Genomic DNA, 11,742 nt, shown 5'->3' on the forward strand with positions numbered 1-11,742 from the left:
CAAATCAATGCTATTAAGACCATAAGACAAAGGAACAAAAGTTGGCTATTCGGCCCATCGAGTTTGCTCCACCATTTTATCATGAGCTGATCCATTCTCCCATTTAGTCCCACTCCCCCACCTTCTCACCATAACCTTTGATGCCCTGGCTACTCAGATACCAATCAATTTCTTCCTTATATACACCCAATGACTTGACCTCCACTGCTGCCTGTGGCAACAAATTCCATAGATTCACCACCCACTGACTAAAAAAATTTCTTCGCATCTCTGTTCTGAATGAGTGCCTTTCAATCCTTAAGTCATGCCCTCTCGTACTAGACTCCCCCTCCATGGGAAACAACTTTGCCACATCTACTCTGTCCATGCCTTTCAACATTCGAAATGTTTCTATGAGGTCTCCCCTCATTCTTCTAAACTCCAAGGAGTACAGTCCGAGAGCGGTCAAACGTTCCTCATATGTTAACCCTCTCATTCCCTCTCATTAAGATGATTATTCTACCTAAATTTTTATATCTATTTCAAACGGTATCAATTTTTATTTCTAAATCCTTTTTTGATACTGTTGATTCTAAAATTTCCTCATATGTTTATATATATGGCAGAATAAAAATCCTAGACCAAGTAAAAAATATTTACAGAAGTCCAAAAAGGACCGTGGTTTGGCATTGCTGAATTTAAGATTTTTTACTGGGCAATTAATATTCAACGCAAGATTTGGATATAATTCCAAGTCCACGATGGGTAAACCTTGAATGTAATTCTGTACAAGGGTTCTCATTGGTTTCTATTTTAGGGACTTCGCTTCCCATTGTTCTCTCTAAATTGAATAAACAAATGATTAACCCAATAATTAAATACACATTACAAATATGGTTTCAATTTTGTAAATTTTTTGGTTTGAACAAATTTATTTTATCAAGCCCTGTTATATCTAATCTTTTTTTCAACCCTCTGTTATGGATCAAGCCTTTTTGATATGGAAAATGAAGGGTATAATGTGTTTTCGTGATTTATTCTTGGATAACTGTTCCATGTCTTTCAAACAGTTGTCTAATAAATATAATTTGCCCAGATCCCATTTTTTTTAGATATTTACAAATTAGAAACTTTTTAAATACTACGCTACCTACCTTTCCGACTTCATATCCAAGTGATATCACAGAAAAAAATTTAGGTTTAAATCCTTATCAGAAGGGTTTAACAGCAATTATTTATGATATCATTATGAAAATACAGCCGGATATATCTGATAAAATTAAGAATGAATGGGAAAGGGAACTTCAACTTCACTTATCTATAGAGAAATGGGAGAAAATTTTTCAATTAGATAGTTATCATGTGTGATTTTAATAATCAAATTGACTTGGCAATCAAATTCACATTTGTAGTTTGGGTATGTGTTGTCATGAGCAGAGTGCTACAAAGATCAGTATTGGACCTTCAACAACTCAGAATTTCTATTATTGTCTTTCATCCAAGTTTGTTGGAAAGAGGGAATTAGAGTGATTAAAAATTGTAAAGCAGTGAGACAACTAAAAATGCTGTACAAAAAGATGTTGGTGTTCTACTAATGAAATGTAGAGAAACAATCATACAAGTCCAACAGGGAACTAGGAAGGCAGTATGCTGGTGTTTATTTTGAAGGGTTCTGAGAACATAAGATAAGGAAGTCTTGCTGTGAGATGATATTGAGTTTTGCTTTGATTGCAAGTGGGAGTGTGTGAAGTTTACATCAGAAGATGGATATTGCTGTGGGACCAGTAGAACATTGTCAAAATAGATTGATTCAGGATTGAAAAATTAAGATTAGTGTATATTAGTGAAATTTAGGAGAATGAAGGGAGATCTCATTAAGATTCATAGAAAAAATAACGGAGTTGATGCCAAAAGGTAGTTTAGAGAGTTAAGAATAGGTTTCAGATTAAGTGGTCAATCATTTAGGACAAAGATATTTCTGTACAAGAGGCTTGTAAACATTTGAACTTCTCTGACAACTGTAGACACTCAGTTATTGGTTTTATTTGATATACTGATAGGCTTTTAGATAGGAAATGAAGGACTATAGAAATCAGACAAAAAACTGCTGGAGGTACAGAATCATCCAAGAATCTATTCAAACCTGCTCTGTAAACAGTTCTTGCTTTCTTAAAAGCAATACCTGTTCTGCTTCAATAATTTAACCAACTTTTCCATATCCCTTTGAATTTAGTTAATGCATAAAGGTTACTATGTCAAACATCCTTGAAAATATGAGACGCAGGACTTCAACCTTAGTACAGGTGTCCCCTGCTTTTCAAACGTTCGCTTTACGAAACCTCACTGTTATGAAAGACCTACATTAGTACCCTGTTTTTGCTTTCAGAAGGTGTTTTCACTGTTACGAAAAAAATCAGCGCGCGATAAAAGGCAGCGTATGCCCTGAGCAGCCGCTCTCCCCTGGATTCGGAACGGCATTGCTTTAACACGTGGCATTGAGCAGCCGTTAGCAAGATGAGTTCTAAGGTGTTGGAAAAGCCTGAAAGAGCTCGTAAGGCTGTTACACTTAGCGTAAAACTAGACATAATTAAGCATTTCGATTATGGTGAACAAAGCAAGGACAAAGTGAGTTTGGCTTGTGGAAGCTGACGAAGATGATGTTGAAGAGGTTTTGGCATCCCATGACCAAGAACTGATAGATGAAGAGCTGATGCAATTGGAAGAGGAAAGGATAACAGTTGAAACTGAATGCAGTAGTGAAAGTGAAGCAACTGCGTGAGATTTTCGCTGCAATGATAAAGTACGACTTTAATTTTGAAGGGGTATGTAAGTTAAGGGGATGTTTGCAGGACGGTTTGAGTGCTTACAAAGAACTGTATGATAGAAAAATGCATGAGGCTCAGCAGTCAAACAAGCCTTCCACATCAACCACAGCAGATGACGAACCTCGACCTTCGACATTGAGGTGGGCAGTCATAGGAGAAGATGAACTGCCTGCCTTGATCGACGATGAGATGACACCCCCGTGTCCCACCACCCCAACCCCCGTGCCCCGGACAGATACTGTACCGATTCGCAGAGAATGCAGCGGTAGCCAGGAGGCACACAGCACATCTTTAAGAAAAAAGCCAAAATAAACATGCTAATTAATTAGGTGCCGCTTAGCACGTAATTGTCGGCCCGGATCAGAGGTGACGCATTTACGTGCCGGGCAGCACCTAATTAATTAGCATGTTTATTTCGGCTTTTTTCTTAAAGATGTGCCGTGTGCCTCCTGGCTACCGCTGCGTTCTTCGCGGCAATGTATCGGGTCGGCGGCCCGGAGGATGGGGGCCACTGCGCCAGCCCAACCTGCAACGACTCAGTCTAACACATCATCATCAGTGTGCTCGGCACTGTCTTCCCGATTCCAGTTAAGTGATACTGCACTGTATACTACACTGTACACTGATTTGTTAGGTTATTTTTGGGTCTGCGAACGCTCACAAAATTTTCCCATATAAATAAATGGTAATTGCTTCTTCGCTTTACGACATTCTGGCTTACATAGTCATAGTCATACTTTATTGATCCCAGGGGTTATGAACCGTTTCATAGGAATGCTCTACCTTCGGATGGCAGGGGAAACGTATTAAATAGTTATTTAAATCAAGTTAATCCATCATGAGCTCAGCATGACAAAAAGAATATCTATGGCTGCTAAAGGTACAAGTTGATGTATTGGTTCAAAATGCAAAATGTTGACCCATGCCTTTTGCGTTCATAGATGTTGCTCGACTGAGTTCTTCCTCTGTTCGTTTTGTTCCAGTTTGCAGCATCTGCATCTTTTGTCTTATATCTGCATTGACATTCATTTACTGGTGCACAAATGAATGAAAATGTTTTGGAAATCAGTCTTTTGAGTAAATGCAACAATGGTAGGGCAAGTGCAACATAATCACATAGAATTGTTTCAGTTGAATAGATCTTTATTTATGTGTTTATCATAGGAAGACAGTGGATTATTACAACATCTACTGAAGGCATTAGATTCTGGTGCACCGCCCCATGGAGGGATTGCATTGGGTGAGTTCCGGAATAAATGTTTGTCAGTCTGTGATTAAATTAAAACAGATGAAACCCCCTGGTTTCCTTGGCTGCGTAAGTCTAGGGAAGACGACCTCCGGCCCCACCAAGAACTTGTGAGATTGAGGTGCTCTCCTCCACCCAAACTCTAGTTTGTGTGGATGCTGTGTAAGTTGCTACCCTGTTACAAATTGGTGCCATGAAATAGCAGACAGTACACTACATACGATTAAAGGAATTATATTTATGAATCTTAACTAAAGGGTTAGTAAAGAATAACAAAAAGAAAAGGACCCATTCTAATTAAACAGTCAGATGTGCACAAGTTGGAGCTCTGTCTTGAACTTCTGTCACTCACACACTGGGCCCTCATCAGCGTGAGCGCGCACTCCACCTTCTGAACGTCGGTCGCAATCCATCTTGAGCAATCGGGTCTCCCACCAGATCATATGCTAGAACTTGTTCTCCCCAGCATTATGTCTCTTCATCTGCCCCTAGAACAAAAGCCCAAGACCAACCTTATTGTCACTCACCAAGAGAACCTCCCACGAATTGGATGGCACACATTCCACATCATCCCTTCTCTTCAACAGTAAACCAAACAAGCTGAAGGGGAGCAGCTGAAAACCAGCAGCTCTCACAAAACTGCCAAAATGAAATACATACAACATGACAGTAAAAATATGAACCAGGGTATTAAACAGGTTTTTTATTGATAGCCTATCATGCAGCTCACAATCACAACTGAGGGTGTAGAGTTTCTGGGATCTGTTTAACATTGAATAAGAATATTAAACATAGAAACATAGAAACATAGAAAATAGGTGCAGGAGTAGGCCATTCGGCCCTTCGAGCCTGCACCGCCATTTATTATGATCATGGCTGATCATCCAACTCAGAACCCTGCACCAGCCTTCCCTCCATACCCCCTGATCCCCGTAGCCACAAGGGCCATATCTAACTCCCTCTTAAATATAACCAATGAATCGGCCTCAACTGTTTCCTGTGGCAGAGAATTCCACAGATTCACCACTCTCTGTGTGAAGAAGTTTTTCCTAATCTCAGTCCTAAAAGGCTTCCCCTTTATCCTCAAACTGTGACCCCTCGTTCTGGACTTCCCCAACATCGGGAACAATCTTCCTGCATCTAGCCTGTCCAATCCCTTTAGGATTTTATACGTTTCAATCAGATCCCCCCTCAATCTTCTAAATTCCAATGAGTACAAGCCTAGTTCATCCAGTCTTTCTTCATATGAAAGTCCTGCCATCCCAGGAATCAATCTAGTGAACCTTCTTTGTACTCCCTCTATGGCAAGGATGTCTTTCCTCAGATTAGGGGACCAAAACTGCACACAATACTCCAGGTGTGGTCTCACCAAGGCCTTGTACAACTGCAGTAGTACCTCCCTGCTCCTGTACTCGAATCCTCTCGCTATAAATGCCAGCATACCATTCGCCTTTTTCACCGCCTGCTGTACCTGCATGCCCACTTTCAATGACTGGTGTATAATGACACCCAGGTCTCGTTGCACCTCCCCCTTTCCTAATTGGCCACCATTCAGATAATAATCTGTTTTCCTGTTTTTGCCACCAAAGTGGATAACTTCACATTTATCCACATTAAATTGCATCTGCCATGAATTTGCCCACTCACCCAACCTATCCAAGTCACCCTGCATCCTCTTAGCATCCTCCTCACAGCTAACACTGCCGCCCAGCTTTGTGTCATCCACAAACTTGAAGATGCTGCATTAATTCCCTCATCCAAGTCATTAATATATATTGTAAACAACTGGGGTCCCAGCACTGAGCCTTACGGTACCCCACTAGTCACTGCCTGCCATTCTGAAAAGTTCCCGTTTATTCCCACTCTTTGCTTCCTGTCTGCTAACCAATTCTCTATCCACATCAATACCTTACCCCCAATACCGTGTGCTTTAAGTTTGCACACTAATCTCCTGTGTGGGACCTTGTCAAAAGCCTTTTGAAAATCCAAATATACCACATCCACTGGTTCTCCCCTATCCACTCTACTAGTTACATCCTCAAAAAATTCTATGAGATTCGTCAGACATGATTTTCCTTTCACAAATAAATGCTGACTTTGTCCGATGATTTCACCGCTTTCCAAATGTGCTGTTATCACATCTTTGATAACTGACTCCAGCAGTTTCCCCACCACCGACGTTAGGCTAACCGGTCTATAGTTCCCCGGTTTCTCTCTCCCTCCTTTTTTAAAAAGTGGGGTTACATTAGCCACTCTCCAATCCTCAGGAACTAGTCCATAATCTAACGAGTTTTGAAAAATTATCATTAATGCATCCACTATTTCTTGGGCTACTTCCTTAAGCACTCTGGGATGCAGACCATCTGGCCCTGGGGATTTATCTGCCTTTAATCCCTTCAATTTACCTAACACCACTTCCCTACTAACATGTACTTCGCTCAGTTCCTCCATCTCACTGGACTCTCTGTCCCCTACTATTTCTGGAAGATTATTTATGTCCTCCTTAGTGAAGACAGAACCAAAGTAATTATTCAATTGGTCTGCCATGTCCTTGCTCCCCATAATCAATTCATCTGTTTCTGTCTGTAGGGGACCTACATTTGTCTTTACCAGTCTTTTCATTTTTTACATATCTATAAAAGCTTTTACAGTCAGTTTTCATGTTCCCTGCCAGTTTTCTCTCATAATCTTTTTTCCCCTTCCTAATTAAGCCTTTTGTCCTCCTCTGCTGAACTCTGAATTTCTCCCAGTCCTCAGGTGAGCCACTTTTTCTGGCTAATTTGTATGCTTCTTCTTTGGAATTGATACTATCCCTAATTTCTCTTGTCAGCCACGGGTGCACTACCTTCCTTGATTTATTCTTTTGCCAAACTGGGATGAACAGTGATGAATATTGATGGAAAGCACTTCTATCCCGAGCAAATTTGATAAAAAATTTAAGGACAAGCATGGGCACCTCTTTGTCAAAGATCTGGGATACAACTGGTCTAAGAAATTTTGCCACAGGTGTGATTTTCCATTTATCTAAAATAGTTATCACTTTTACTGGGGCTGGCTTTTGATTTTTGATTTTTAAGAAGTGGAATTCAAATTCTGGAATGTGGGATATGACTCTTGTCTTCTCAAATTTAATCCAGCAATATAATCACTCCGCAAACAACAGGAATTCTGCAGATGCTGGAAATTCAAGCAACACACATCAAAGTTGCTGGTGAACGCAGCAGGCCAGGCAGCATTTTGTAGGAGGAGGTACAGTCGACGTTTCAGGCCGAGACCCTTCGTCAGGACTAACTGAAGAAAGAGTGAGTAAGAGATTTGAAAGTTAGAAGGGGAGGGGGAGATCCAAAATGATAGGAGAAGACAGGAGGGGGAGGGATGGAGCCAAGAGCTGGACAGGTGATTGGCAAAAGGGATACGAGAGGATCATGGGACAGGAGGTCCGGGATGAAAGACAAGGGCGGGGGGGACCCAGAGGATGGGCAAGGGGTATATTCAGAGGGACAGAGGGAGAAAAAGGAGAGTGAGAGAAAGGATGTGTGTATAAAAATAAATAACAGATGGGGTACGAGGGGGAGGTGGGGCATTAGCGGAAGTTAGAGAAGTCGATCTTCATGCCATCAGGTTGGAGGCTACCCAGACGGAATATAAGGTGTTGTTCCTCCAACCTGAGTGTGGCTAATCTGGGTCGCCTCCAACCTGATGGCATGAACATCGACTTCTCTAACTTCCGCTAATGCCCCACCTCCCCCTCGTACCCCATCTGTTATTTATTTTTATACACACATTCTTTCTCTCACTCTCCTTTTTCTCCCTCTGTCCCTCTGAATATACCTCTTGCCCATCCTCTGGGTCAACTCCCCCCCCCCCCGTCTTTCTTCCCGGACCTCCTGTCCCATGATCCTCTCGTATCCCTTTTGCCAATCACCTGTCCAGCTCTTGGCTCCATCCCTCCCCCTCCTGTCTTCTCCTATCATTTTGGATCTCCCCCTCCCCCTCTAACTTTCAAATCTCTTACTCACTTTTCCTTCAGTTAGTCCTGACGAAGGGTCTCGGCCTGAAACGTCGACTGCACCTCTTCCTAGAGATGCTGCCTGGCCTGCTGCGTTCACCAGCAACTTTGATGTGTGTTGATATAATCACTCCACTAGCTACAGTCATTTTCAATCCTGAGGGAATTCTGCTCCGGGCAGGCTTTATGTATTAAAGCTAAAGGCAACAAAATCCTGTTTTTTAAATGTTAAGTAGCCACGACTTATAACTATTTAGGATGTTTGATTCATTGTCTAATCTGTTTCATTCCAGGCTTGGACAGACTGATAGCTCTTACAGTTGGAGCTTCGACCATCAGGGATGTGATTGCCTTTCCTAAATCCTTCAGAGGACATGATCTAATGAGTAATGCTCCAGACTCTGTGAGTCCTGAAGAACTAAGTCCATATCATATTCAGGTCAATTGGCCAGCAGAAACCCACAAAGACAGAACCAACTCATGAGTTACAGCACTGATCATTTCCCAAGACAAAAGCAACAGCAGCCAAAGGATTTGGACTATATAAGTTTGTATCATTACCAGAACCAATGAGGGTTGGTATGTCTGAACTTCCCTGCTGTGGCATTGAACATTTTCCAATATCTCATGCACACTTCTATCAAATCATGACAATTTATTCACTAAAACCGCTTTTTCTTCAAGTAATAAGGTAAATTACATTCAGGATAAAACAAAGTTGTCTTATAATTTATTGGGTTCATCCAAATTAGAGTAGGGGAAGAGGAAGAAGCAACGTCTTTGCCGTGCAGAGCTCCCTATAGAATCCCTTGTGCCAGGGCAGCTGTTACAAGTAGTATTGTAGATAATATAGTGAAACGGCAGAAGTCACACTCTCTGTGGTTTAGGTTCAAGCATAGATCAAGGTTGGCCCATGATTTTGCTAAGTATATCAATCCCAAAGCTGTGGGATCACCAGATCACCCAAAATGTGAGGGTAATGAAAGAGCCTCAACTCCATCACTCCCAGAGTTCTTCCTCAGCCCTGATTTTCTGTGAATTGTTGTGGTGCACTAATAGGTGATAGAAAAGGAGTTGAGCTTTTGCAGAATTCCGGGCATCTATTTTGTAATGTTGACAGTTAACTGCTAAATTGTCAATGCCATTTGGGAATGGAACAAGGAATCTTAAGTCCAAAGTACAAGCCTCACCAAATCTCAAACCTTACTGAACCTGGGACCACACTGAAAGAAATCAGTAAACTAGAGGCAGGGGCCCATTCACTTATTGGCATTGGAAAATACAGTCATATATTTAATGGTCCAAGAGGTTCTACTCTGCTTTCAATTCTGTACTTGTGCTACATTGATATTTTGTGATCTGTAATGTTTTGCAAATAATACCATAAAACAGAAATGGTCAGCTGACTATAAAATACTGCAACACAGAATGTTAATTGAAACATTTTCAAAGGGTAGTGGTGAAAGTAAAATAGTTAATACCACATTGCCCTAAGCAGCAACAATAAACACACAAAAATCCATATGAAATGTTGAACTCAGCAGGCCAGGCAGCCTCGGCCCAAAACGTTGTCTGTTTAACTCTTTTCCATAGATGCTGACTGGCTTGCTGAATTCCTTCAGCATTTTGTTTGTGTTTTTTGATTGCCAGATTTTCTCTTGTTTGTGATTACACGGAAATCCATTGGTTTTGGGATTTTCTGAGGATGCACCCATGAAAACATTGAATCCATTACTGCACAAGAGGTTAAGCAACTTGCCACAGCTACACTGTCTCCAAGGCAGTGTGGCCTTAGGCTGTTCCTGCGGATTGGGTTCAATTTTCAGTCCATTTCGCAGAAGTGGAAGACGTCTTTGTGTGAATTTTTCGTAAAGTGAGATGGTTAATGCATAGGTCTTGACAAGGAAAATTGATGATTGAGTGCATTACCTCTGAAGTGAGTTGTACCTTCTTTATTTGTCCTCCAACTCGCAGTAGTCCCTCAGAGTCAGGAAAGGGACAGAGTTACTAAGGGGACTTAGTTTTGGGAGAGGTTCCTGGTTGTGTAAACCTGTCTTAGAACAACAACATAGATTCTAACCTTTGCCAATTCAGTTGCTGAGCACTGAGAGGTTGTTTACAAATGTGCCAACCATTGCAAAGGCTGTCTTTGGCTGCTACTCTAATAGAATGAGTAATATGTGAGAGCTAGGCATTTGCTCTGGTAACTCAACTTCCAGCTTAAAAAAACACTCGAAGTGTGTTCTGCCAATTTGGAGAAGTGATAAATGGGTTATGTTGTTCTACACTTGAGGACATTTTTCTACATCTGCCTCAAGGTCAGCTAAGTCAAAATTTGTTCCTGGTGGGGATCAGCTAAAAATGTTGGGCGTTAATGTTAACTATAAGGAGAGGATGAGCTGATAAGTTTTGAGCCACTTTGTGGCATGATCAGCCAGGTTGAGATCAGTAGGAACACAGTTCCATTGGCTTCTCTGAGTTGATCGTCTGATACGTTGGATCCTATTATGTACATAAACATAGAATCAGTGGTTCCATTTAATATCAGAGAATGTAGGCAATATACAACCTGAAATTCTCACTCTCCGCAGACACCCTCGAAACAGATGAAAAAGGCCTCAAAGAATGAATGACAGAGTAAAAGGAAGAGCCCCCGCCACCTTCTATGCACAAACACATCAACCCTCCCCCCACTTACTCTAGCATAAAGCATCAGCATTCCTACCACCCATCATGCCAGCATCAGCAAAGCCCCTAAAGAGAGATCATGGTCTACAGTACATCAAAAACTAACTGTCCATTCCAACATCCCGCAGGTTCTCTCCCTAACAAGGAAGAGACAGGTATTGCTGTTTCCACAGCAAGAGGGGAGACCAACAGCTTGTCTCTTTGTTTCATCAAATGTAAAATAGAGCACAACCTTGCTGTCAGTAAAGAACTTGATGCCATCTAGTTCTGTGTCCAGCTCTTTGATTATCATCTCTGCCATCTCAGAATCAGGTTTAATGTCACCACCATATATCATGAAATTTGTTAACTTTGCTGCAGCAGTGTAATGCAATACATGATAATATAGAAAAATAAACTGAATTACAGTAAATATATAATAGTTAAATAAGTAGTGCAAAACAAGCAGTGAAATTAATAAAAAAAACTAGAACAGCAGCACCAAGTTCAAGTTTTGGTTTGGTGAGATCTAGTTTGGGAGCAAACTTTGACTTTCCAGGATAAATCTAACTAATCCATCTTCACTGTATCTATCATCATCTGTGACCTTCGGGTACGCAACAGCAGCAATAGTTTTAATTAACGCATTACAGAATGCAGACATCTTTGTTTTGGGCATCAGATGGTGGAATTGCATGTAGGTTCTTGGAATTTTCAAGCCTTTATGATCCAGAAGGGAAGAACACCACTGCTCATGTTTCTCAGTAGGGAGTGGGACATCCCATCCTCAAGCATCTGAGGTCAACTTTATTAACATGAAACTTCCCTGCTTGAGCAGTAAATCAGAGGATGAAATAGACTGTGGATAGTTGATAGCAGACTATGATGCATAAAGGGTCTTCCTGTATCAAGGACCTGGAAAATAAAGGTTCAAGGCCCAGACTGCACTGTATAGGAGGGAGGTCCTGTCCAAGATAAAAAAAATTTAAGATATGAGGCGTAGCATGACCCCAGCA

The 11,742-nt window shown here is 41.3% G+C and overlaps 1 protein-coding gene across 4 annotated transcripts in view; it reads left to right on the forward strand.

The window, feature by feature from the left end:
- dars2 (aspartyl-tRNA synthetase 2, mitochondrial) overlaps positions 1-11,441 on the forward strand; it is a 95,429-nt gene extending 83,988 nt beyond the window's left edge. The window contains exons 16-18 of one of the 4 annotated variants that reach the window (XR_010019869.1): positions 3,969-4,044; positions 6,881-7,056; positions 8,353-8,448. Coding sequence is in view for 3 of the 4 variants with exons in the window: in XM_063063705.1 (XP_062919775.1) it covers positions 3,969-4,044; positions 8,353-8,543 (267 nt within the window). In the remaining variant the exon portion in view is untranslated. Of the gene's footprint in view, positions 1-3,968; positions 4,045-6,880; positions 7,057-8,352 lie in introns of all 4 variants that reach the window. The other 3 variants (XM_063063705.1, XM_063063704.1, XM_063063706.1) reach the window with 3 other exon arrangements.
- The last annotated feature ends 301 nt before the right edge of the window (positions 11,442-11,742 follow it).

This window comes from Mobula hypostoma, chromosome 12 (assembly GCF_963921235.1).
Source record: "Mobula hypostoma chromosome 12, sMobHyp1.1, whole genome shotgun sequence".
Lineage (NCBI taxonomy): Eukaryota > Metazoa > Chordata > Chondrichthyes > Myliobatiformes > Myliobatidae > Mobula > Mobula hypostoma.